This window comes from Aspergillus puulaauensis, chromosome 7 (assembly GCF_016861865.1).
Source record: "Aspergillus puulaauensis MK2 DNA, chromosome 7, nearly complete sequence".
Classification (NCBI taxonomy): Eukaryota; Fungi; Ascomycota; class Eurotiomycetes; order Eurotiales; family Aspergillaceae; genus Aspergillus; species Aspergillus puulaauensis.
This window is the reverse complement of record NC_054863.1, coordinates 516043-541279: the sequence shown is the minus strand read 5'-3', so window position 1 is coordinate 541279 and position 25237 is coordinate 516043. Positions and strand designations below refer to the sequence as shown.

Genomic DNA, 25237 nt, shown 5'->3' with positions numbered 1-25237 from the left:
ATATAGCATGCTGAACAATTTCCGGGGGGCGGTTTATTGAATTATTATTGCACCGTAGCTGCAAGGGACTTGCGACATTTCTAAGTCAGCCATCAACGCATCAAGTCAAGTTTGGATAACGTCTGTAAAGGGCAGAGGAGAGTGATCGCTGCGCCGTAGTTGATATCAGTTGGCAAAATAAAGCGCCCATCATGGAGTGACCACCGTGCTTATTAAAGTCAGAAACCCCTCACGATACAACTGAATACATCCATACCTCCAAGTCTAGTGGGGCATCTCCAGGTTCTTAAAATGACGACCATTTTCATGAACGGCCGTATATTCTCGCCTGCACATTCGAAGCCGGGCGAGAATGGTTTCGTCTCTTGCATTGTGATCGAAAAGGACCAAATCATCCATGTTGGTCCTCTCGAGGCCAATATACCCACAGATGCCAGCGTTATCGATCTCCAGGGCCGGATCATGATGCCCGGCTTCATTGACAGTCACGTCCATATCCTTCAGTACGGGCTATCACTGCGAAAGGTCGACTTAATCAGCTGTAGCTCCTTGGAACAGATCAGAAAGGCCATCATGTCCTATGCTGAAACTCATCCCACCGTTCCTCGCATCCTATGCCGTGGCTGGATCCAGTCAACGATTGATGGAGAACCATTAGCTGGTTTGCTAGATGACATTGATCCACGACCAATATATATCGAGGCGGCGGACCTTCACTCGATTTGGTGCAATTCTGCTGCTCTTGACGATATCCAGGCTCATACCACCCCGGACCCTCCTGGTGGTACTATACACCGAGCAGAAGATGGCCGCGCCACAGGCCTACTGAGCGAAGGAGCCGTCATGAATTTTGCCTGGCCTTTCATAGATGGCGTTACGCCGAGAAATGAAAAGCTCAGTGCTTTACGAACAGCTATCGAATCATATTCTGCTGCGGGGTATACAGGTGCAGTTGACATGGCCATGTCCGAAGATGCATGGCAAACCCTAAATCTCTACCGTCGACAACATAAACTCCCGTTTCACATAGCTGTCCACTGGCTCGTCCCATTTTCAACCGACCAGAAAGTCAACTTTAAATATGTGGACCGGGCAATCGAACTGAGCCACGAATTCAAAGATCCCGATTTTTGCATTGCAGGGATAAAGCTCATGTGTGATGGTGTGGTCGAAGGATGCACCGCAGCACTTCGCCAACCGTACGGAGGCAAACGAGATCCAATAGAGCCCATCTGGCCTACAGACTTAATGACGGAGGTCATTAAGCGTGCAGATGGCGCAGGTCTCCAAGTTGCGATACACGCCATTGGCGACCAAGCCGTTCACCAATCCATAGAGGTCCTCTCAACCCTGAAGAAACGGGATCCAAATCGAAAACGCAGACACAGAATCGAACATCTCGAACTCACATCCCCCGAGGACGCCAAACGCCTCGGTGAAGAAGGTATAATCGCCTCTATCCAACCTGTGCACTCCGACCCAGCACACTTCAAAGCCTGGCCGGGCCTCATCGGTACACACCGCTGTAAGCGCGCATTCGCATACAAGGACTTTCTAAACGGCGGTGCGAAAATCGCCCTTGGGACGGATGCGCCGACGGCACCGCACCATCCATTCCAAAATATGTATTATGCTACGACGAGGCGGTCTGTTGTCGAGCGGGATAATCCCGAGACGCTTAATCCGGAGTTCGGGCTGGAGTTGCTTGAGACCGTCGCGGGGATGACCGAAGGCGCAGCGTACTCGAGGTTTGCTGAATCTTGGACTGGGGCGCTGAAAGAAGGCCTCGGTTCGGATTTCATTGTCGTCGATATGGCTTGGACGCCCGAGAGATTGCTCGAGGCGAAGGTTTGTCAGACTTGGTATAGAGGGGAGAAGGTATATGATGTTGAGGATGCATAGGGCGTGGCAAGGAATAAGCCATTCATATCCCATATTTTCCCCTTCCGACATTAGTTCGCATGGATTTTGTACATTTGTATTAACAAATTAGGACCACAACGATCGTTTCGTATCTAGGAACAAACATTGTAAATATATAGATCATTATAAAACCCGATTATTTTATTGAAATTGATCCCTGACAATGCTACCTATAGCTCATGCTATGCCATGCCATGCCATGCCCAATACCATGCCACGCTTCATCGTTTTCGTTTAGTTTAATTTATGCAACCCAACCCGATAATCCAACTTCAGCTCATTAAATGCAATGAAGCTACTGCTCCGACAATTTCACCTCAGCAGTTAAAAGTGAGATCAGTCGAATCACGCCTCAACCACACCCTCAGTACCCACAGCCTCGGGTGCTTGGGCCCGAGTAGATGAGCCCCAGTGGCTCGCAGGTTTTCTCTCTTCCGAGCTAGAGCCAGTCTCCTTCCACGTCTCCCCACGCGCCCGCTGCACACGGATTCCAGAGCCCCAAGGACCCTCGGCGCCGTTCATCGCGGCCATGGCGTTTTGCGTTTCTTCGACGGTGGCGAAGTCGACGAAAAGGTAGTAGTGGTTACCTGGTTCGAAGCGCTTCGCTGGGTGGGGGGTGAAGAGTTTGGAAACATTTGCGCTGCTTAGGTTAGCGATTGTACTCTTAGGAGTTGAGTAAGAGGCAGGTGGGGGGGACGATAGATAGACATACACATTATAGTCCTTAAAGAAATCCGTGATGCTCGTGGTGATATCATCCTGCTCCGTCAAGCGCGGCAGCCCACCGACGTATAACCGCTTGTTTGGGTCCGCGCTGCCTGTGCTCATGCCCTGACCAGTACTCAGCTTCGTAGGTGTGGCCGGGCCCGAATTCTCATCCCGGCGCCATCGGTCCGCATTAAACGGCGATGTCTTGTTTCCACGTGGTGAGCCCGAGCTCGGCCCATCGCCGTTACCCGATCCTAGTCCTGTGCGCTGCTGCTGCTGTTGGCGCTCAGAGGCGCTCTTAACGACACCTGGTTTAATCTTCACGGGTCTTCCGAGCAAGTCGCTTCCGTCCAGTTCGGTCATCGCGCGTTCGGCAAGCTCCTTTGTCTCGAGGTCCACGAAGCAGTATGAGGGGTTGCGGCCGGAGAAGGGGTCGATTGAGATGTCGACGCGTGAACTATACCAGACGACAAAAAACCATCCGTTAGCTTCCCGCAACTCAGTTCAATGATATAGAACAAAGCGGGATAAACGTACGCCTCAAACCCTCCCTTTCTAAACAACTCCTTTACATCTTCCATCTTCGCCGTATAGGGCATGTTCCCGACATAGAGTCTCCGTCCCTCAGAGATAGCCTGGGGCACAACATTCTCCTTGGGGCGGCTAAATCCTCCTACCCTCGACGTTCTCGGGCCCGGCGAGCTCTGGTCCTGACCCTGGCTCTGGCTCTCAGATTGAGAGGGACTCTCCTCGCGCTTCACGCGCCAGTTCAGTGAGTTGAATGCGCGGCCGTTCGTTCTGACTCCATTTTGGTACTGCGGCTTTTGGGGTGCTATAAGGGAATGTGTATTAGTACCGGGAGATAGAAGAGAAGTTTAATGCAGTTGCATAGTTGAATGGTGTGTGCCTCGTTTAAAGCAGAGAGAAGGTTGGAACAAAGTGAAATGCACTGGACTGGATTGGAAGCCCCGAGGAGCAGCCCAAAGGGTGTTTGTTTTCCTACACACTTTGTTGCTGCGATTGCGGTCTGGGACTCTCGGGAGCGTCGACCATTTTGGCGGTATAAGGATTTGATATGTTGGAAACGGGGTAGGTTGGTCGTGTATGGATGGAGGGATCACTAGAGAGAAGTGTTTCTTATCAGCACCAATTAACACATAACCAATTGACCGAATATCTTTCCCCCCTCCTCCTTCTCCAGTCCGACGCGGGGATGTAGATTGATGAAAAAGGCGTAGAATATGCTGATCGTTCCATACCTGGCAAGACGTGCAATGGCACTAATTCCGACAAATACAGTCTGATGTGGTACCAACGAAACAGAATTCCGTCTGAGCGATTTCAGGATCCCGAACTTGCAAGGTCGAAAGGCTTACACCAGACACCACCTTCAAACCCTGAGCCAGAAATTTTAGAAATCTAGAATAACTTCGAGCAAAGCGCGCAAACAGTACAAAAGGTACAAACATGTGGAGCCTCCTTGATTGATATGCTCCTTTAATTGGTAAAGTAAGCGAATCCCATTCCTGATATAGCTTAGCGTATTATGGAGATTAATATCGTCCTGACTTCTGTTGATATTTTCAATTTCCTTTCCTTCAAACACTTCATCGTTTGTCAACCTTGGGCTTCCCCTCAATGGGCAATTCTGATGTTAATTCAATACGCCAACTATTTTTTGATGAAATTTTTAATAGGTATGATACCCATTTTTTCTTAATTCATCGTATCCCCCAGCCAAAGGATGAAGCAAGATTTCACACAGACCTGTTCCGAGTCTTTCCATGCGGATCAACAATCGTTCCAACTGCTGTCTGAAATGGCTATTCTGTCTCACTTATACGCTTTTATCTTTATACGTATTCATGCTGACTGAAGTTTTCCAGGTTCAACGTTTCTCTAGAACATGGGAATATATACTCCATAGACTAGCTAGCTATAAAATGGACATGAGCATGAACATAAACATATGGATACAGATACATGACGGGTATATAACGTTACTCGTATACGTACGTAGACTCGTTGTCAAAAAACTCAAACCGACTTACACCGTGTTAAATCCCACATCCGCCAAATTAGTGGAAGAATTGTCTTGCTCGTACAAGATTTCCGGCTGCACTGATTGCCGCAGGATATATCGCCTGAAGAAATACGGAATCTGCCGTAAGCCGTATTTGGCGTGGAACTGCGTAGATACCGAAAACACCTGATCCAGTTCCTCGAGTGTTTTGCCCTTGGTCTCAGGCATAAACATGAGAATCAGCCACCAGCCAACTATACACCAAGCGGCATACCAGCTGAATGCTCCCTGATGTTTGAAGGCACCAAGGAGCGCTGGCCAGGTGATGGCTAGCACGAAATTGAAGAACCAGGTTGTAGCCGTCGCCAGGGCCATACCGTATGAACGGACGTATAGCGGGTAGGCTTCCGCGGAGTAGGTGAACGGGACGGGTCCCTCGCCGACGGAGTAGAATATACCAAATAGGTATGTTCCTAATGCGGTACACCCGAGGCGGGCGTTGTTTGCTGTATCTTCTGGGATCCAGAAGCTAAAGCCTGTGAAGAACATTGCGAGAGCCATCAGAGGAAATGTACTCAATAACAGATTTCGTCGTCCGAAGGTATCGATTGAATACACAGCAGGAATAGCGAATAACCAGTTGATAAGGCCCCATCCGAGTGATGCGGTGAGGGCTTTGCGTTGGTTAGAGGAGGTCAATTTATTGTCAGCGCGGTTGGTTGACAGGAAGATTTCGGACGAGTAATAGGCAAGCACGTTGACGCCGCAAAACTAGAAGATTTAGCAGTCATCTCATAATTTGTATAGTGGTATCATACCTGCTGCATGAACATAACGAGCTCAGAGGCGATCATAGCGCGGCGATTCCGAGGTACGTTGATCAGCTCTAACAGCTTGTTTTGCCCTAGTTTCATCGAGTTCTCGGCCTCAAGCAAGGTGTACATGTAGTACATATCACGGGCAGCCTGCACCTTATTGAAGCGCAAGCTACACATCGACTGATACGCCCGGTCGTAAAGATTCCGGGACATATACCAACGGGGCGATTCTGGGACCGTAAAGACGAAGCAGCAGACGATCACCGCGGGGAGCAGAGCGGAGGCCAGCATCAGACGCCAGTTAAGGCCGACGATGCCAGATGAATCAGGCACCTGATAGAAAGCTAGGTCGGCGGCATACCCTACTCGTCTTAGCACTAAACTCTATACAATATCGCCAAAGGACTTACCAAACATAATGCCAAAGGCCGTCCACATTTGCCATTGCATTACAAGGGCACCACGAATAGCTGGAGGGGCTGTTTCCGCCGCGTAGATAGGTACAGTTGCGGACTTTGGACCAATTCCGAAGCCAAGAGCAAACCGAGCGATAAAAAGGTGCCACCAGGTATTGACAAAGCCCTGCCAAAGACATGTTGTAGCCGAGAAAATGCAAGTGATGAAGATTGTTCCCCGTCTGCCAAACCAAGAGTTGAATGGAACCGTCAGCCAACAACCGACGACAGCACAGCATAGATATGGTGCAGAATTCACAAGCCCCGAAATCCAATTGTGTCTAGAGTTGTCTACTTCCGCGATGCCGAACTGATGCTTGTAGAATATCTGCGCGCCGTTCACCACGGTTTCATCTGAAACAATTAGTATTTGGATATCGCCCGGACCGAGGCAGTGAGCTTACCCATTCCCTGCACAGCGGCTGACAAAGAACACAAAACGATGACCAGGTACATGGTCCAAGGCTGTGACCAACGGTTCTCAAACTCATGTCGCAAAACGTCGAGTTCTTCCCTTGTCAAGCCAGGTACGCTTGCGAACTTCTCCGGCGCCTGGGCCAACATCGCGCCCAGTCCAAAGGCGCGAATATCTTCCTGATCGCCTATTTGATTTGTGACAGCAAAGTTGATACCCTGCTTGCGCAGCTCTTCAAGAGAATATCCTGCAAGTGGGTTTGCCAGCTTCGCGTTCATATTCCGTCGAGCACGTTCCGCTGCCGTCCCAAAAGTGCGTATGGGCACGAAACTGTCTTTCCTATCTACCGCATACTCGAGATTTTCTGTCCGGGGTTCGAGGGCGATGTCGCCCAAAGGGCTGGCGATGTCTTTGGCTTGCATTGTACGAGAGGTAAATTGGTGGTGGTGTTTGAGGACGTGATACGAAAAGAATCGCAAGGCTAAGAGACCTATATCAGACAAACAACAGCCCCAGTAGCAGCTCTCAGTGACATTGGCAACTCAAAGCCCAGATCGTTACCAGTCTCGGAAGTCGAAAGACGCGAAGGCCGAGCTCATCGAAGGCGACGATAAATGAATCCAAGCTCCACTATAAACTGGGAACTGACAGTTTCACGGACCACAGGACAAAGAATGTCAGCCACGCGAGAATGCCCTGGCAGTGTCCTACCCAGTGGTTACGGATGGGTAAAAGAGAAGTTCTTTGAGTTGATCTCGTAAGTTGTTGCGAGACAAAGAGACTCGACAACCGCGTGTAACTAACTCAGGAGACGACCACGGGGTGAAGGACAAAGGAAGTGAAAATCGACAGGAAAGGCTGACAGTTGATGCGGAGAGGAGACATTGTAAGAACTGAGAAGACGTTGGAACACGCAGGATTATGTGTAGGCTAGCTGCCAAAAGCGCCCCGAGCTAGGGTGATGGGCGCGGCGGAAATTAACAGGCTCAACAAAGACAAGGGAATCATTCGCCGGCAACCAATTTCTTGGGAGCAGCGCTGCGGTCAGTGATCGTCAAGCAGCTATGATTGGAAGACCGGAGGGGGTGCGCATGGGAAGTGGCAGTGAGATTTGTGATCTGCCCAATGAAGCGACGGGCGAGCCTTGGGAGCCTTCCTTCTCGGGGGTTGCAAGAGAAGGCTGTCTTGGGGGCCAAGAGGCTCAGGCCCGTGGCTGTGGACTCGGACTCGACACGAAAACAGCATCGCCTCGACGTCGAGTCCGGGCCCCTGGGGTAGGGAACGGTTGCGGAGTGAAGAGGTCGCGGTCGCTAAGAATAGCCATTTGTCAACAATATGTGCAACAGAGAGAAATGGAGGAAGCGGCATACGGCAGAAGACCAGAGTACGGCTGCAGGATCGGAGCGTACTTGGCCTCATTTCGCATTCCTGTCGATCTTCCTTATACTATGGAGAACTAGTTTGAAGCCAGTGATCGATGACTGCCCGAAACTCTTCTCCGGTTCTCTGCCAGGCGCTAACAACCCCAGATCTCCGCTGCGTGCCAGATTCTTATCGACTCTTATCAGTCCCTTATCAATGCCGTTATCGTGCGGGGAATGGCTCTCATGTCGGGCGGTCCGCGCACCTCGACCGGCGGAACGCGCACTTCCCCAACCATGCGCAAGCTGGAGCTTCCTATGAGCGATGAGTACGGGCATGGATGCTTCCGATATGAAGCTAGTTGGGGAGCTCATTTTCCTAGCCTCTCGTGGAACAATTCCGATCGGATATGCGGCACCTGCATCTTGATATATAAACCGCCATAACACCATTGTTTTTCTTTCACTACCAACGTAATACAACATCTCTTTACTTTCATCCTCAAGACTAAGGTACAACCGTCACAATGCTCGGCAAGATCGCCCTTGAAGAGGCCTTTGCCCTCCCCCGCTTCGAAGAGAAGACCCGCTGGTGGGCTTCTCTCTTTTCCACAGACCCAGAAACCCACGTCAAGGAAATCACGGACATCAACAAGATCCGCATTGACCATGCAGACAAGTACGGTGTCGGCTACCAAATCCTTTCTTATACCGCACCTGGTGTCCAGGATATCTGGGATCCAGCCGAGGCTCAAGCACTAGCGGTTGAGATCAATGATTATATCGCAGAGCAGATTAAGGGCAGGCCGGATCGGTTTGGGGCTTTTGCGTGAGTTGCAACCACAATAGTTACTGTTGTCTTCCTCGCATCAACAACCCAGCTAACTAGATTATGTATATATAGAACACTATCCATGCATAACCCCGAAGAAGCGGCCGCCGAGCTCCGCCGCTGCGTCGAGAAATACGGCTTTCTCGGCGCCCTCGTAAACGACACGCAACGAGCTGGCCCAGACGGTGACGACATGATCTTCTACGACAATGCCTCATGGGACGTCTTCTGGAAAACAGCTACAGACCTCGACGTCCCCCTCTATTTACACCCACGGAACCCCACAGGCACAATCTACAATAAGCTCTGGGCTGACAGGAAATGGCTCGTCGGACCGCCACTCAGCTTCGCACAAGGTGTCTCCCTACACGCCTTGGGAATGGTAACCAACGGTGTTTTTGACAGACACCCGAAGCTGCAGATCATTCTGGGTCATCTGGGCGAGCACATCCCGTTCGACATGTGGCGGATAAACCACTGGTTTGAGGACCGGAAGAAGATTCTGGGGCTTGCGGAGACGTGTAAGCGGACCATACGGGAGTATTTTGCAGATAACCTCTGGATCACAACGTCAGGCCACTTTTCAACCACCACGTTGAACTTCTGTATGAGTGAGGTTGGGTCCGATCGGATCTTGTTCTCGATTGATTATCCGTTTGAGACATTCCCGGATGCTTGTGAGTGGTTTGATGCTGCGGAGTTGAATCTGGTCGACAAGAAGAAGATTGGGAAGGATAATGCGAAGAAGTTGTTTAAGCTGGGCGCGTATAAGGATTCTGAGGCTTAGTTTGTTCTTTCAGCGATCGGGCAGTTAGAAACGACGGAGAGAACGGATGTACTTAAGATGGGAATATGTCTTTGCTTGGCCTGTCTGCGCCATAGTTCCAGTATCCTATCAATTGGAAATACTAACTAAGGTACCGATGATATCGGATTTGAAGTCCTGCTGATGCTGAATGTTACCGTAGTAGGTAGTACACAAAATGACAGCCATAAAACCTATCCTCCCGTTAATTCATATTGCAATTCGCATTGATCGATTGAAAATCCCAAATAATTTTTTTTTCGTGAGTTTTGTTGTTTTGCCTCTTTTTTTCCTTCGGTTTCGTGTTTCTGGCTTGTGCCTCTCTCGTCTCACGTATGTGTTTGACTTAATACAGATAGATCCGACCTGAAGTCGGTGTTATGTTTGTGTCATGTCAGTGCTGCAGTATGCTTATCGGAACCAAAACCACCGCAACATGTCGACAACAAACAATTGGAATTGAAATTGAAATGTCCATTCATTTCGTCCATGATTCAGCGCCAACGAAACTTGGTCTTCGACCACCAACCACCAACCACCAACCAACCAACCAACCAACCAACCAACCAATGAAAAACCCCAATAACTGGAAGTCACTCCCCTCAACGACGAACAGGATAAGTAAGAGTGTGCGTTAAAAGTCGGATGATGATAGTCAGTGCTCCACTAGAGGAGATAAAAGGTTTACCTACGCTGAAAATGACGCGCACTACGACGGCCCAGTCTGGGAGCGTGGAAGTGAGCATTGCGCGAAATGTAGCGCGGCTCCGGGGCAGTCTCGGTGTATGGGGGGAGAAGAGGAGAGTAAGTGCCGTCTTCACGAAGAATGCCGCCATTACGAAGGCCTGACTCGTCCTGTGGGAGCTCGGGGCGTGCGTTGTCTGAGGAGAACGAGGAGCCGTGGGCTTCAGTGTAACCAAAGACGGGCCCACTCTCGAGGTTGTGGCGGTAATGGGCGTGATTGTGGAAAGTATTAGGAGCAGTGAAGTCTCTGCGAATCTCGGCATTGTAGCGAACAGGAGCTGAAGGAGTGGGGGTCTCGTCGCGAAAAAGGAAGTCTGTAGGGAGCCTGGGATGGCTGTAGTTGTTATTTTCGTAGGTGTAGGCTGAAGCCATTTGCTCGAGCTGGTTTCCCAAGGTGGTGGGGTCCATGTCGAAGAGTGCCATACCGGCGTTTCTGCTTTGAGCATCGTAGCCACAGGACTCCTCGTCCATGACCTGCCTGTCAGCATCGTGGTCGTAGGGAAGCCAATCCTCATTCGAAGAGTTCAAACCAAGGAAGTCAAACTCGCTTTTGAGACTTTGCTCGGGTGCAGAAGCCTGCTCAGGCAAGTATTCTTCCTGGAATCTGGCTAAAGTACGGCTGCCGTCACCCGGGGCGTTTGGAACGCGTAGCCTGCGAAATATGTCGCCTTCGAGCTGTTGCATTTGTTCTATAGTGGGGAGGCCATTGGGCAGCGGAACATCATAGGGAGAGTAGCCAACTGTCTGAGACTCAATAGAAGTTTGTGAAAGGTCACTCTGGCCGTTCTGGTTGGCGTGATTGACGCGTGCATAGTGGTTCGCAGACTCTTGAATAGAACCACTCTGATAGTTCTCGGCAGATTCATCTTCGAAGCTGGAAGCCTGGGCTGTGATGCTCTCAGAGGCCTGCGAGGGTATCTCCTGATCATCTCCTGCGCCATGGCCATGGTGATCATGGTCCTCAATAGACTGGATTATTGCAGGCTGACCCGCAAGACCAACGTGATCGGGCTGGGTGTGATTGTCATCGGAAGGCGAAGTGGAAAGTTGAGTGCTTTCAACCCGACGAAGCTCGGAACGAGGCTCGGAAGGAACCTCACAAGAAAGCCACTGCGCAAAAATGTGCCGTGTAAGATAAGTCTGAGGGTCGGCGGAGGAGCCATCGCCACTAGAGGCCAGGCCTTTTTGAGATTGAGCTTCCCCGGTATCGTTACGGGGGCAATGATGATGATGAGGAGGCTCTTCCTGATCCTGGTCTTCTACTGCGGAGGGAGTGCGGTCAAAAATATCGGTACAGATGCAGGGTCCACAAGCAAGTTCTTTCAGGACAGGAGTTAAGTAGGTTTTTCCGATATCGGCATTGATCTGGCCGAGCTCCTTGTACTCCTGGGCCAGGAGAGAAAGCAACTGATAGACGGCGGTCAGAATGTGTGATGTTTCCTGTAGTCGGCGAGGGATGTGGGCCATGCTATGCTCGACACGGAGGTTGTTGTACATGACGTGAAAATCCTCATAGAAATAAACATCGTAAAACTGAAGGAACAGCTCGAAAAAGGTCTGCTCGGCGTGGCGGACGCGTTTTAGGTATCTTTGTGGCCAGCAACAAAGTCAGCTTTCTGTGTTCTTCTTAGGGCTAATGAGAAGGACTTACTGTGTAATGAGCCGGGACATGCGCTGGAATTGGTCGACCAGGGTGAGTCCACGCTCAGCCGCCACCTGAGCCACATGGTAACGAGTATATTCTGCAATGTCTTTCTCCTGAGAGATGAGGAAGTTCACATCAACAAGCACTTGACGGATTTCAACTGCGTGCTGCAGAGTTTTGCGAAGTTCGTCGATAGTGACGAGCCGTATAGGGTCACTAGGAAACTCCTTTCCACGAAAGAAAATGACCTCCATATCAGCGATCATGGCGCAAATTAAGAGGAAGCGTCGTCGAAAAGTGTCTGGAATCTCCTCGTTCAAGTTGAGGAAATCAGTGACCTTGGTAAAGAGCGTTTGCTTATGAGTCTCGTGATGGATGCAGAAATGATCGTAGTGAGTAACTTCGGGGCATGGATGAACACCTTCCAACACCGTCATATGAGTACTGTCTTCTTCAACGGAAACCAGAGGGCCACGGAGGGCAGCGATACAATCGTTAATCTCTCTGTATCGTCGGTCTTCCTCTGCTACCTTGCCCAGAGCGTAATCGTAAGCCCGCTCTTGTGCCCAATACCCATCCGGAGGAGGTTGGGTCTCGGAATTATTGAGCTCGGGGAAAGGCTCGGTGGAGACAATGGGTGAACCAGACCGAGAACGAACTAAGAGAACCGTCTCAGGCTCGCTGAGGGTAGGGCTTTGAATGGTAGTGTCGATGGCCTCTTGCAGGCTTTCTTCAACCTGCGGCTCCTGGCTACCATCGATAGTTGTGTGGTGATCGTACTCTCCAGCCACTTCATCTATATCTTTTCCATGAGTATTTTGGTGGGTATATTCTGGACAGATGGATTAACAAACCAAAAAGACGACCTTCGCCCTCAGGAATGCTAAAGGGAGGTAAAGTAGGCGAGTCGGGGCGTGCAGCGGACGAAACAACACGCCTCGAGCCACCGCGGGAGCTGGAGCCAGAGCCGTCGAACGACATGGCGTTCACGGAAATTTAAGAGCTGGGATCCACCATAAACAAGAGAAGCCTGTTATGCTTAGGCTATCTGGGCTTGGATACGGCAAGTCAAGAGCTATGGTTGGAATCACAAAGACAATTAAGGGAAGAGGTGTGTGAAGAGAATCCTCAGCAAGACAGAAAAAGCATCATTATAGGGGGAAGAAGAAACTTCCTCAAGTGTTGCTCAACCACAAGCCCACTCATCCTCTTCTGTGGCCGGGTATAATTCACGCATCCTGAACTGCTAGCGCCAAACTGCCTGCAAAACACACATGCAGCACCCAGGCAGATACCGGATATAAGGACACCAAAGGTCTATATCCGCCAATGAGCGTTCAGTGTTGTGAATGCACTCACCCAGCCCTTTTGATATCCAGTCACTGGGTGGAGCCCATTTGCTACACACTGCTGATAAAGCACGCAAAGAAAGAGCAGGCCAAGAAGCCTAGGCTTGAAGGCTCTGAATAGTGAGTCAAGTTGAAGAAAAGTTTTGAGCATCATGATAAGGCGATATAAATTGTGCTATCAGAGCAATGGCAACAAACGTTGGCTCTGAATCTAGGTGCCATCCAGAAAGGCCTATCATGTTGATTGTGTGCAAACGCAACAACAAAGGCAACGAACTCGAAGGCCATAAGCGAGACTGGGTGGACAAATTAGATAATTTAAATGTTTGTTTATTGACATCCATGGGTCGCAATGAGGGACAGCTGGTGTTTCTGAGACGAATAAGTGTTATTCATTGCTATATCAACCCAACTACATAACATGCGATGTACTGCACCTCAATCGAAAACGCCCACGGTGAAAATCACCCATTGTGAGAGAAACACCCACGGTTTGAGCGCCGGAATGGACCGGGTAAGCAGTTAGACCCTCCCACGAAAGTCGTCTGGTTGGACGAGGCAGAGGGACAGATGGGAACAAAACGTTCTCAACGTATCCGCCTCCCAGATTACTCCGAGGTTAAGAGGGTCAGTGTCGTTATTCGCACGTTGACTAATTGGCACGTCATGGAGAGGAGCGTGACAACTTAAGATTGTGCGTATCAGAGATATAAACATTATACCATATCGGACCGCGCAGCTAACAACCAATGGATACAGTTGAGTGCACTACTCTGTCTTGGGTCGTTCAGGCTGCTCAGTCTCATCACCATCTTCCTCGTCATCAGGCAAGGGTACGTCCATAACACGCTCACCCGCCTTCTCCAAGGTCCTGCGGCTCCAGGCTCTTACGCCTTTGTAGACAGCCTAAAGGTGGTCAGTGGCCATCGAAGAAGAGTTGAGATCTACGGTTATTCATACCCAGAGAAAACTGCCAATACCGAGCACGATGACAATCCAGCTGAGATTGGACACTCGGTTCCTCCCAGAGTTGACGCGGCCACGAACGATGGTAGACGATCGGACGTTGAACCAGTGCCACGGCGACAGACCGTAAAGGACTTGGATGAAAGACAGCAGCCCTAGTGATGCCATCCCCTTCATGAAGTGTTCAAACCAAGTAGCTGGCTTTCCAGATAAGCTATTGCCCTCCCAATAATCGGCATGGTATATTGTCTCCACGGGGTCAACGTAAAGGTTAATAATAGGGTCAGCAATGAAACCAAGAATGAAGATGGTCAAGATCAGGACGACAAAGGTTAGGATCAACTGAGTCATGGTGCTACTAATCCAGCGGGCCCAAGTGAGACGTTCTAGCCGGTACTGAAAGCCGCATGTCGGGCAATTCCAGTAGTGTCTCCTGCCATAGCTCGGGTCGGCATGTCGCCAGGTCTGAAGGCATCCCTCGTGGACATAACGGGAAGAGCCTTTGCATTTGCAGGGCCGAAAAAGACGACCAAGTTCTGGGTCTTCCGACTCGTAGACGACTCGTGGCTCACGTTGGAGAAAGCCAGGCACGTGCTCCGACGGGGGAACAAATGTGGGAGGCACGGACTCCAGGCAGATGCGACATACGCGATTCGGATAATGCTTTTTGGGAGGCTCCGGCGGATTGCCTGAATCCCCAGCCTGCTGGGTCTCTTCAGGGTTCTGGTTTCCTTCGGAGTTTGTGGAATCCGCACGCGAGGATTGCGAAGGGAATTGCCAGGTTGGCGTATTTAGCCATTCCATGGTGTTCTAGGTGTTCAAAAAAGCCTCATAGTATGTAGATATCATAACAGCCAAATACATAAATGGCCGGAGTCTCTAGACGCAGCAAGAAACTAACAACAGTCAAATCTAGCGCGGCAGGTAAAAAGCAACAAAAATAAAAAAAAAAGGCGACGGGGAGGAAGTTGAGTGGACTCAAAGTGGAGAGTGAGAGCTCTGGTTACTGCCCCCTCACCGCCCTCTAGCTTGGCGAGCTGGTCGGAGCTGGGCTAACTCCCAAGGCGAACGTAACATCCTGCCGCCTGCGTGCTATCTATCCTCCACGGCCTTCTCCCATCTCAGCTATCACTTCTCCCTCTTTTCTTCAGTTATCAGACATTTGTGAAGCTTGTGGAAATAGAAAAACGTCCCGATGGCCGACAGATACTCTTTCTCCCTCACCACCTTCTCCCCAAGGTAAGCGGAGCTCGAATGATGACCGGTCTCAGCTACTAATACACCTCACAGCGGGAAGCTTGTTCAGATCGGTACCATCCACCCAATGCGTCACTTTGAGTGACTATGCTGATGATGTAGAATATGCATTGAACGCGGTCAACCAAGGCGTAACTGCCCTCGGAATCAAAGGTAGGTGTGCGGAGGACCCAGGGTAAACACAACTGCTAATTGCACTTCCTCCCGTCAGCTACGAATGGAATCGTCTTGGCTACTGAAAAGAAATCCTCCTCTCCTTTGATTGACCCTCCTTCCCTCTCCAAGATCTCCGTCGTCACACCCGACATTGGCATGGTCTATGCTGGCATGAGCCCCGACTACCGAGTGCTCGTCGACAAGGCCCGCAAGGTCTCTCACACCGGCTACAAGCGTATCTATAACGAATACCCACCAACCCGGATATTAGTGCAGGATGTTGCTCGCGTTGTGCAAGAGGCAACCCAGTCTGGTGGTGTCCGACCATATGGTGTCAGCTTGCTGATGGCGGGTTGGGACGATGGTGTTGAACCCGAGTCCGAGCAGGCTGACGAGGAAGATGAGGACGAACCCAAGAAGGCCACAGGAAAGACAGGCGGTACCCTAAAGGGAGGACCCAGCTTATACCAGGTCGACCCCAGCGGCAGCTATTACCCATGGAAGGCCACGGCCATCGGAAAGCATGCCACGAGTGCAAAGACGTTCCTTGAGAAACGTTACACCGAAGGGCTTGAGCTTGAGGACGCCATCCACATTGCTCTTCTGACCTTGAAGGAGACAATCGAGGGTGAGATGAATGGTGACACGATAGAAATTGGTAAGTTCCCCGGGGACATGTATTCCGCGCGTCGCATCCTAATTCTCGGTATTAGGTATCGTCGGACCTCCCGCCGACCATCTACTCGGCTACGAAGGTGTTGAGGGAGCCCGTGGCCCTAGGTTTAGAAATTTGACGAAAGAGGAGATCGAAGACTACCTGACCAGTCTGTGAAGGATTCGCTCATGTTATCCAGCCGGGAGAACTGTGGCATAATAGACGCCTACTAAGTCTGACAAGGACCTTTGCATATCTCGTTTCTACAACTGCGCTACTTAACCTTGAGAGTATCAGCTGTCGACTGTATGATACGCTCGTCAGCCCGGCTGAAACACAGAATCCGCGCCAACCACTGGCGATCATTAAAGAGCCAAGCACGAAATGAACGCACCTTAGTCTCATAAAATGAACGGCATTTAGTCCCACAACAGACCACTTGTTTCATGCATGTACTTCGTATCGTAGTCTCCTGCCAAGCTGCGATCCAACCACCAAGCAAAGTGTATGAACAGCCAAGCAACCATTTTACCACCGAGACTTGGGAGAACCCTGTTGTACCATCCCAACCATCGGAACCGACCTGCGACATTTCCGTGTCACTGTCCAGTAGGAATTACTTAGTAGCCGACGATGTCCAGCGGTATCGAAGTAATCATGCAAGTCAGTGAATTGGAGTAAACCCCCCTCCCAATGCGTCATGAAGTCAGAGGTCGGACCAAGAGCCCCGCATCCACAGGCACCCTCCCATCCGCGCATTTTCTCAGTCAAAGGCAGATCAACATGACGGTCACGCAGACCAACACTGGAGTTTTATTAATGTGTTGTTTGAACATGTTTCGTCGACGAGAACTAACGATCTGCCGCTTACAAGCACCAAGGCGCGTGTTGTGTCCGGGCGCGCAGTCCTAGTGGCTGAATCCTTGCCACTGCCCTGCCCAGCCCCCAAAATAGGTTGACTAGAGACTCTGGACTGACTCCAATTTGAAAGAGGCGTTCAAGCGAGCCTCCAATTAATCTTGAACAGCCCTGCTGGGGCAAAAACTCTGTTTCCTTTCATAATCATAACCCGGAAAACTATTAAATCTTGGTTCCCCGGATTATCGCGTCCGCAATAGCACGCTCGGATTGGATTTCCAAGAGCAAACAGCAAAGGATTTGCGCTGCGCTTAGGTACCGTACTGCTTGGTGTGCTGGGCTGGCTGGAGTTGTAACAACAAACGTCACCTCTTCATCCTCGCGTGCTTCATCTGGGATTTTCCTTATTTGATCACGAATGAGGGGTGGTTTTGTGTGGTTCTGTGCGACTTGAATTTGGATCTCACGCTGGTACCCCTGTCACGCTGTTTCATCGTCGTGCTGTTCTTCTGGTGGCCAGGTCCTAGTCTCGATTGCTCTGTCGTCGTCGAGGAGGAGGGGCTTTAAGTCGTTGGATATGGAAGGGAAGCGACGCATCGGCTCAGATCGGTCACTCAGTGTCTATCCTCGCTACGGGCCTTCAAGGTTTTCAGGGTCTATTGTTTGTTTGCTATTTGGTCTGGCCTGGGATTAGAGGAGGGTTTCCTGGAGAAAGGGGGGGCCGGACGGAGCGGTGGCCATTGTGTGCATCGTATTATTACTCTGCGCTGCAGGAAGCAATTGCTGGGACCTGGCGGGTAGGTCAACAGCGGCTACCGGTGTTTCTGTGCGTCTCGAACGGTTCCGATTCGAGATCGGATGGTGGGTGCTCCCCTTTAAGCTGCTTTGAAATTCCTTAAGGTCCATATGCTGGGATCCTGCTTCTTCATCTCCCGTCGAGAAAGACGGGGTTGCTCGACCTTTTGTTCATGTGGTCCTTGTGTTGACTCGTTATTTAGATGCCATTATTGTCACGCTATGTCTGTGTCTGATACTGAAGATGTTTATGATGGAATCTCTGGGCAGCTTAGCAATGGAAATTCCGACGGCCTACTGGCGATACTGGTGATATTTATTTCACTGTCTTGCTACAATGTCCTTGAACTCGTCATCCTGGTGCTTTCGACCTTTCGGCGGTGGGGAGGGTTGTACTTTTGGAGTCTTTTAGCCTCTGGGGTACTCGGGGTCGTGCCATACTCGGTTGGCTTTCTGTTGAAATTCTTCAGCCACGTGAATTCAACACTCTCTGTCAGTATCCTCACCATTGGCTGGTGGATAATGGTCACAGGACAATCCTTTGTTCTGTATTCACGGTTGCATCTTGTGCTTCGAGATGAACGTGTCCTCCATCGCGTTCTGTATATGATTATCGCAAATATCTTTTTCCTGCACGTGCCAACAACAGTTTTGACTTATGGCTCGAATGTCATCAAAAACGATAAGGAGGTTCGCTCTCCCTGGGTGGAGGGCTATAACATCATGGAAAAGATCCAAATGACGGGGTTCACCGTCCAGGAAGTCATCATCTCGGTACTATATGTTTGGGAAACCGTCAAAATGCTCCAGCTCGGCTCCAGCCGCGAGAATCAGAGAATCATGCGTCAGCTGGTGGGAATCAACGTGATAATTGTCCTCATGGACCTGGCGTTGCTGGGCCTTGAGTACGCCAGCGTATACGCGATCCAAATCACGCTGAAAGGCGTCATCTACAGCGTGAAACTGAAGCTGGAGTTTGCGGTGCTTGGAAAGCTCGTTGACGTTGTCCACGGGAATCAACGCTCCGGATTGATCGGAAGCCCGATCCACTTGGGTTCGTTGCAGGCTTCGAATCCGCCTGGTGGAATGTCGTCGGCAGTACGGGGCGGGGTTAATTTCGGCCGCGGTTCAGTCACGAATTCTGTGTCCAGGGCTCCTCGATCTCAGTCAAACATTGATGTGCCGGGGGACAAGATATTGGCGATGACAGAAACATGGGTTGAGCGTCGCCATCGCGACGACTTTTAGGTCCCAATGACTACACCATGTCTCTTTTGTTCAGGGATCTCGGACGTTCGCATGGGCCATATAATCCGACTATATATTTGTAATATAATATAGCCAGCGCAGGATATAATTAGTGTCATAGTTGTCATGATTTGCTTTCGTTGAGTTTCACTTCTCGAGAAGGCCGGCATCGGAGTCATCTTCATCTTGACTGTCTGCAATTTCATCCACCTTGCGTTTTCTCTGTATATTGGAGTCTTGCCCCTCGTCTAGACTGAAAGCGGCCATAGGAGGCGACGGATGACTGCCTAAGGCTCGCAGACCGTCCTTCTCACTGTAAGCGAATGAAGAATATGTAGATTGTGAGAGCTTACCGTCTCAATAACGAAGGGAATAATGTTCTCCTCCAAACGCAGGGCTAATAACCTTCCGGCTCTCTTCATCACTTCGGCAAACCGAATGCTGTCAGACGCGTCTTGAGTGGTATAAAAATCGTTGTATAAAACGAGGCGAGTGTTTATACTGCTTTCCCACGAGCCACCGGACAAAACAGGACAGAGCGTCGCACGTGGCTGGCCTTTAATTCGAGTCCTGGTCTGATTTATAGCAAGGATTGCCATTTGGTGGGTTGTCGCCAACTTCGTGAGCTGATTTGCTAAGTCGCTCGTGACGTTGGCGTTTCGATTCATAAGCCATTGAACTTGAGATTTGTCAATGGTCTTCGAATGCGCAAGACGCGCCTTTAGCTCAGTTGGGTTCGGGAAATATGATGGGAACGGTCCTGACGCAGAGTCGATGACTAGTAAGGTGCAGCCCTCGGGTGGGAAATTTGACGGGCCATGGAGCAGGAGGGCAATTAGATGGGCCAGAGATTGAGCTCTAATGTGAGTCAAGCTTTGGACTAGCTCTTCTACAGTCTGAGATGATTTGGAGTGCTGGATAGATCTTTGTAGTGTTTCACGTAGACGTATTCGTGGCAATGGAGACCCAGTATCTTGAGTCACACGTTAGCTGAGCTTTTTGGAGGATACATTGGGCCTCATACCAATCCAAACCACTTTCCCCCCTGCTTGTAGAGCTTTCGAGGCAATGCTCAATCTAAATTCATGTTAGGTTTGTAATTATATGTTGGCCTGCCTACAAGACAACATACGCAAGAGACGTTTTCCCAACTCCGGGGGGGCCAAACACCTCCGTAACCTGCCCATAAGGAATTCCTCGAGGCTCGCTGTCGCCTTCATCCCCTACGGACGGCGGACTGATTGCATCATCTAGCTGAGGCAGACCGGTGGAAACGGCATCTACATTGAGAGACGCCGACGCCTGCAGTGACTGTGACGCGGAAAATGAGACAACCGGGCCTACATTAATTAGCATCCACCTTATGCAACGGTTTACTGGGACAGCGTACGAGGTCTTTGGGTTGCAGGGCTGAGTAATTCTTGCGTGTTCATTTTGAACACAATGAGCGATCAATCGACAACAAGCCTGTCACTTCGTCTCATTCCGAATTATATGACACCAGAGATGTACCTCGCCATATAAATTTGCAGAAACACCTGCGTCGGCACTGCTGACCACCACGATATACGTGATGATTGGGCTGAAGCTCGCAGGCGCGTACTTACCCAAACAGGAAACCCGCACTATCAGCAACACGTGAAGAGCTAACATGTGATTATGGAGCCCTAGACCTAAAGCTAACCTAAATATGGATGACCCATTCGGCCAATAAAGGGCCGTCAACCAGATCCATATGAGCAATTCTTCCAGGAGATGAGGTTGATGGTGTCAAATATCTGTATATAAACTGCCCAAGGTCCGAGACTACTTTTACCTAACCGGTTGAGAGCAAGTCGACAAGCCGACTCTGCTTCATTGCAAATGGCAATGCTGGAATCCCCAGCTGATCAGAATGCCGCTTTAATCAATAACATGCTTGCCATAGCAGGCGCTCTGCTATTCACGCTATGTGCTGTGGCCCAGCACTCCGTCAAAAGCTCATATATCCCAAAAGGCTGCCGCATTCTCGGACTCCTAACAAGCCAAAGTAATCTGCACGATGAATTCCACCCTGAGTACAACCAGGGTGTCCCTGAAAACAGCATAGACGAGCAAGGGCGTCCAGCATGGCGCGTGAAAGCGCTCTTTACATACCCGCTTAAGAGCTGCGCAGGGGTTGAGCTGAATGAAGCCGATGTCGTCGCCACAGGCTTTGCCTTTGATAGGCAATTCTGCTTTGCGGAGGCGGAGCCTTGCAAGGATCCCAAAGATGGGTCGACTTGGGTAGCGCGTACCCTTCGCAATCGCGGCTTTAGCAGACTTGCTCTCGTCCGTCCGGAGATTTGGATTCCTGATCCGGCTATTCCAGGGTACAATCCTGAACTCGAAGAGGTTAAATCACGCGGTGTTATGGTGATATACTACCCCCGTGTTGGCCGCAACTTTCTGCACTCGGCCATGATCAAAGCCGGCATCTACTTCAACATCATCCCAAGGGAAACCTTATTCACAGTTCCCCTTCATCCTCCCCCCAGTCCAGACAAACAGCGCAATTTCCCACTAACCCCTGTCAAAATCTGGAAAGATAACCCCTTGGCCTACAACTACGGCCACTTCATCCCACCCTCCTTCCTCCACTTCCTCATCCCGCATGAACCAAGTCAGAGTCACAACCGACATATAACCCTGTTCCGTGTAAACCCATCCCACACCAGGGAAATCTACCGCAACGCCCCTCGCAAACAGGATCTTGGTTTCCAGCCTACGACCGGCTTCGCAGACGCGTACCCAATTCACCTCCTTGGTCTTGCCAGTGTAAGAGACGTTAATTTGCACTGCGTGGATGACATCCAGCATCTGAGCAGTCGGCGCTTCAGAGCGAATGTTATCATCCAGGGTCCTGGGGCGTTTGTGGAGGATGACTGGAAGGTTATTCGTATCTCGCCTCCATCATTAGCAGCAGCGTCATCATCACCGTTATCCGCTCCTACTGCAAACATAGTTGCAGGAGATGATGCTTCGGGAACCAAGACCAGCGGACCAAACCATTCTGCATCGGGATTGGTGATATACACGGCCTGCCGCACAATCCGGTGCAAACTCCCCAATGTCGACCCGGACACTGGGATTCGACACCCCCGGGAACCGGATCGGACATTGAAGAGCTATAGACGCATCGATAAGGGCGATTTGACAAATGCTTGTTTGGGAATGCAAGGGGTTCCGGCTGTACAGGGTGGGTCTGCCTTGTTGTTTATCGCCTTGTCTAACCTACCTACCCATGGGGCAAACCCTTCCCTTCCTTTTCTTTATGTTGTTTGCTGAGGGTGTGCTAACGGGCGAACCGTAGAATCCCGAATTCGGGTTGGAGATGCGGTGTCTGTCCTGGAGACGGGCGAGCATTGTTATATTAAGATGTTGAAACCAGGCGAGAATGTGGAGGGGGTTTAATTGGCTATTTATATAATTTATTAGGTCGTAAAACTGGTGGTGTACGATTATTCGAATGATATATGTATATATGTATTATATAATAGGTAGTTAGAGAGCCCAGATGGTTCAAAAACGGGTGTCTAATCAAAACCCCAAGCCAGCCTAAATAGGCAGATATATCCTATCCTGCGCAGTCAAGATTAAGCTTTAATTGTCGGATCCCTCGAAGATCCCGCGTCGGGCTCATTATCAGCCAAAGCCGATCCATCATCCGACTCGACAACACGAGCTTCATCCTCGGGGTCATCAGGCAGAAGTAAGTTCAAAACTAAGCCTAAGAACCCCGTAACGGCAAATCCATTGGCCATGACCAACTCCACGGCCTGGAGAAGACCCTCCAGCGCGTGGTCATCGCCCTTGTAAGTGAATACATAGGAGAACCAATCCGGCACCAGCGTCGCCGCCATACCGACCGCGAAAGAGGCGGTTAGGATGAATCGATTCCGACGTGTCCAGTCAACGCTACACATGATGCGGACTCCAGAGATTGCAACAGACGAGAAGAGGAATGTGGTCATGCCGCCAAGGACGGAAGAAGGGATTGCGACGAGAGCGGCGGCGAATTTCGTGAAGATGCCCATGATGACTAGGAAAAAACAGCAGCAGTACCCGGCCTTACGGTTTGCGCAGCGCGTAAGGGCGATGACACCGTTGTTCTGTGCGAAGACAGACATGGGTGTTATTGTGCACAGGCCGGCGAGGAGGCAGGTTACGCCGTTTCCTAGAACGCCGCCTTGGATGCGGGAGTCGAAGGTCGGCCCGGAGACTTGTAGCCGTGAGACGTCACAGGTGGCTGTGATGTCGCCGATGGATTCCATCATGATAACCATGTAGACGGCAAGGAGTGGTAGGATTAGTGGCGCGTAGATGTTTAGCGGGAAAGTTCTGACCCAGACGAACGAAGCGACGGGTGCAGCGTCGATACCGGACCGGTCAAAGTAGCCGCAGGCGGCGGCGACGATGCAGCCGACTAGCAGGCCGACGATCACAGCGCAGGATTTCATGATGGGTGAGCCGAATCGCTCGCAGAGGATGATGGTTACAAAGACGAGGAAACCCAGTCCAATAAACTCGGCGCTACCCCAGGGTAAGGCGTGGGGAGCATCTGCACTGGGGCAAAGTGACCCGTCACCAGGGTTGCTGCCGCATGTGCCAGAACCACCGGCCCAGTCTTTCATTCCGTTCGAGATCAGACTCGCCCCGATCAGGAAGACCGTAGGGCCTGTCACGATGGGCGGGAAGAGAGCTTTCAGCAGCCTGCTGCTCATGAACGAAAGCCCGATTTCCAGTAAAGAACATAGGCAGGAGGTGGCCAGTAACGCTCCATATCCTTTCGGGCAGGGCAATTTTGCGCCTGAATCATCCACTGGACAGTATCCGGTTGAATACATCTGCGCGAATGTACCTGTTGCCACTGTGATTGTCGCAAACGAAGTTCCCACCACCGAAACCAGACCTGTGCCGACGTAATATCGCGTTTTGTGAATGTGCAAGCGAAGCATCTGAATAGCGGAGAGAAAACCGGAGACGATTAGGGAAGTCGAGACGAGGTATTGTGAATCTTCAGAGCCGAAGTTTGCACCGGACGAGCCAGCCAGAAGGATCGGAGGAGTGATCACTAAGAAGATAAGTATGCGACAGATTTCGAGTGAGAACCGGAAGTACCTCCAGCCAGCATCGCCAGCGCATGCTGCAGCCCCAGCAGCAGAGCTAGAATTACGGGAATCTTGTCCTCGAGGCCGAAAAACGGCGCAGACCTCCTCTTTTGCTTGATAAATGGGAGCCTCGGCGTGAAGAGAAACGCATAATCGTAGTCCCCAACCAGTCCATCTTTGGTGGTGAAAGCGTTGACCGTCCGTCGCAAACGGTCACGGAGCGTCCTTTTAGGGCTGAGGTCTGGCCCGATCTGATCTGGGCCGTCCATGATATCTCAATGTGTGAACAAAGATCAGAAATAAGCAGCTGCTGTGAGGCTGGGCAGAGCTAAACTCGCGCGGGGATCGTCTCGCTTAGCTCGGGGGCAAAAAATCGGACGCCATGAACAAGCGCTCGACCGGACGCGATACTCTATATAGAGCTGACATCGCGATAGCGATAGAAAGGAATCTGCCGGAGCCGTGCGTGAGGGAATGAATCATGTCAACCGTTATCGGCGACAGCTAGGCTTGAGATTAAGGGAAGTTGAGATTACGGAGGAGCCAGAGATAAGGCCGACTGGAGTTGGCGCCCCCAGATTCTTATCAGCAGCAGCAACGGGCGGCGCCGACATACTGCAACCGGAGCCTGCCACACCTTCGGCATTAGTAGTGGTTCATGTCTCTACGAAGTGGTGTCTTTCTAGAACCGCTTGAGCTTTCTAGACTCCGTTCTTGCATCGGCCTTGAGATGCAGGCGCCGAACTTTAGGTAGCTGGAGCACGGTTCAAAAGCATTCCAGCACAACCAATCATCTACTGGTATAGTGATATTAGTCAAGGCCTTTGGTCAATCACCTCTCCACAGAAAAACAACGTCACCAGGAATTCTAGAAAAAGATCAGGGCCTGGTGCAGGGTCCGTGAATGTGATTTCATACGGAGTACAGAGTACAGAGTACACAATAATACCGTGGAGCAATCTCCGTTAGCCGAGGTCTGGGTGTCCGAGCACCTTAATATTCACGAAGCTTCTGGCGTGCTGATTGACTGTTGAATTGCCAGGAATAGCTTTATGAATCATAGAGATGTAATGATCGTTGGGCCTGCGAAATCCC

The 25237-nt window shown here is 50.7% G+C and overlaps 11 protein-coding genes across 11 annotated transcripts; 5 read left to right on the top strand and 6 right to left on the bottom strand.

The window, feature by feature from the left end:
- Window positions 1-291: 291 nt before the first annotated feature.
- On the top strand, window positions 292-1902 carry APUU_70228A (amidohydrolase; the record flags this gene model as incomplete). The annotated part of the gene is made up of 1 exon (XM_041695077.1): window positions 292-1902. One exon carries the CDS (start codon window positions 292-294, stop codon window positions 1900-1902), a length of 1611 nt encoding a protein of 536 aa, XP_041560844.1.
- A 366-nt stretch (window positions 1903-2268) lies between these two features.
- Window positions 2269-3684, bottom strand: APUU_70227S (uncharacterized protein; the record flags this gene model as incomplete). The annotated part of the gene is made up of 4 exons (XM_041695076.1): window positions 2269-2563; window positions 2636-3088; window positions 3169-3463; window positions 3639-3684. The coding sequence occupies 4 exons, from the start codon at window positions 3682-3684 to the stop codon at window positions 2269-2271; spliced, it is 1089 nt and encodes a 362-aa protein (XP_041560843.1).
- Window positions 3685-4678: 994 nt separating this feature from the next.
- On the bottom strand, window positions 4679-6764 carry APUU_70226S (uncharacterized protein; the record flags this gene model as incomplete). The annotated part of the gene is made up of 4 exons (XM_041695075.1): window positions 4679-5425; window positions 5473-5834; window positions 5883-6281; window positions 6332-6764. The coding sequence occupies 4 exons, from the start codon at window positions 6762-6764 to the stop codon at window positions 4679-4681; spliced, it is 1941 nt and encodes a 646-aa protein (XP_041560842.1).
- Window positions 6765-8230: 1466 nt separating this feature from the next.
- On the top strand, window positions 8231-9322 carry APUU_70225A (amidohydrolase family protein; the record flags this gene model as incomplete). Its single annotated transcript, XM_041695074.1, has 2 exons — window positions 8231-8532; window positions 8608-9322. 2 exons carry the CDS (start codon window positions 8231-8233, stop codon window positions 9320-9322), a joined length of 1017 nt encoding a protein of 338 aa, XP_041560841.1.
- A 702-nt stretch (window positions 9323-10024) lies between these two features.
- APUU_70224S (uncharacterized protein) lies at window positions 10025-12710 on the bottom strand (the record flags this gene model as incomplete). Its single annotated transcript, XM_041695073.1, has 3 exons — window positions 10025-11672; window positions 11736-12525; window positions 12584-12710. The coding sequence occupies 3 exons, from the start codon at window positions 12708-12710 to the stop codon at window positions 10025-10027; spliced, it is 2565 nt and encodes an 854-aa protein (XP_041560840.1).
- A 1136-nt stretch (window positions 12711-13846) lies between these two features.
- On the bottom strand, window positions 13847-14848 carry APUU_70223S (uncharacterized protein; the record flags this gene model as incomplete). Its single annotated transcript, XM_041695072.1, has 2 exons — window positions 13847-13984; window positions 14039-14848. 2 exons carry the CDS (start codon window positions 14846-14848, stop codon window positions 13847-13849), a joined length of 948 nt encoding a protein of 315 aa, XP_041560839.1.
- A 391-nt stretch (window positions 14849-15239) lies between these two features.
- On the top strand, window positions 15240-16289 carry pre8 (proteasome core particle subunit alpha 2; the record flags this gene model as incomplete). The annotated part of the gene is made up of 5 exons (XM_041695071.1): window positions 15240-15283; window positions 15335-15354; window positions 15404-15454; window positions 15513-16115; window positions 16171-16289. 5 exons carry the CDS (start codon window positions 15240-15242, stop codon window positions 16287-16289), a joined length of 837 nt encoding a protein of 278 aa, XP_041560838.1.
- Window positions 16290-17876: 1587 nt separating this feature from the next.
- APUU_70221A (uncharacterized protein) lies at window positions 17877-19013 on the top strand (the record flags this gene model as incomplete). Its single annotated transcript, XM_041695070.1, has 1 exon — window positions 17877-19013. The coding sequence occupies one exon, from the start codon at window positions 17877-17879 to the stop codon at window positions 19011-19013; it is 1137 nt and encodes a 378-aa protein (XP_041560837.1).
- Window positions 19014-19160: 147 nt separating this feature from the next.
- Window positions 19161-20446, bottom strand: APUU_70220S (uncharacterized protein; the record flags this gene model as incomplete). The annotated part of the gene is made up of 5 exons (XM_041695069.1): window positions 19161-19319; window positions 19367-19986; window positions 20038-20090; window positions 20146-20353; window positions 20404-20446. 5 exons carry the CDS (start codon window positions 20444-20446, stop codon window positions 19161-19163), a joined length of 1083 nt encoding a protein of 360 aa, XP_041560836.1.
- Window positions 20447-20876: 430 nt separating this feature from the next.
- APUU_70219A (MOSC domain protein) lies at window positions 20877-22445 on the top strand (the record flags this gene model as incomplete). The annotated part of the gene is made up of 2 exons (XM_041695067.1): window positions 20877-22230; window positions 22345-22445. The coding sequence occupies 2 exons, from the start codon at window positions 20877-20879 to the stop codon at window positions 22443-22445; spliced, it is 1455 nt and encodes a 484-aa protein (XP_041560835.1).
- A 182-nt stretch (window positions 22446-22627) lies between these two features.
- APUU_70218S (nucleobase:cation symporter-2 family protein) lies at window positions 22628-24411 on the bottom strand (the record flags this gene model as incomplete). The annotated part of the gene is made up of 2 exons (XM_041695066.1): window positions 22628-24105; window positions 24153-24411. The coding sequence occupies 2 exons, from the start codon at window positions 24409-24411 to the stop codon at window positions 22628-22630; spliced, it is 1737 nt and encodes a 578-aa protein (XP_041560834.1).
- Window positions 24412-25237: the final 826 nt, after the last annotated feature.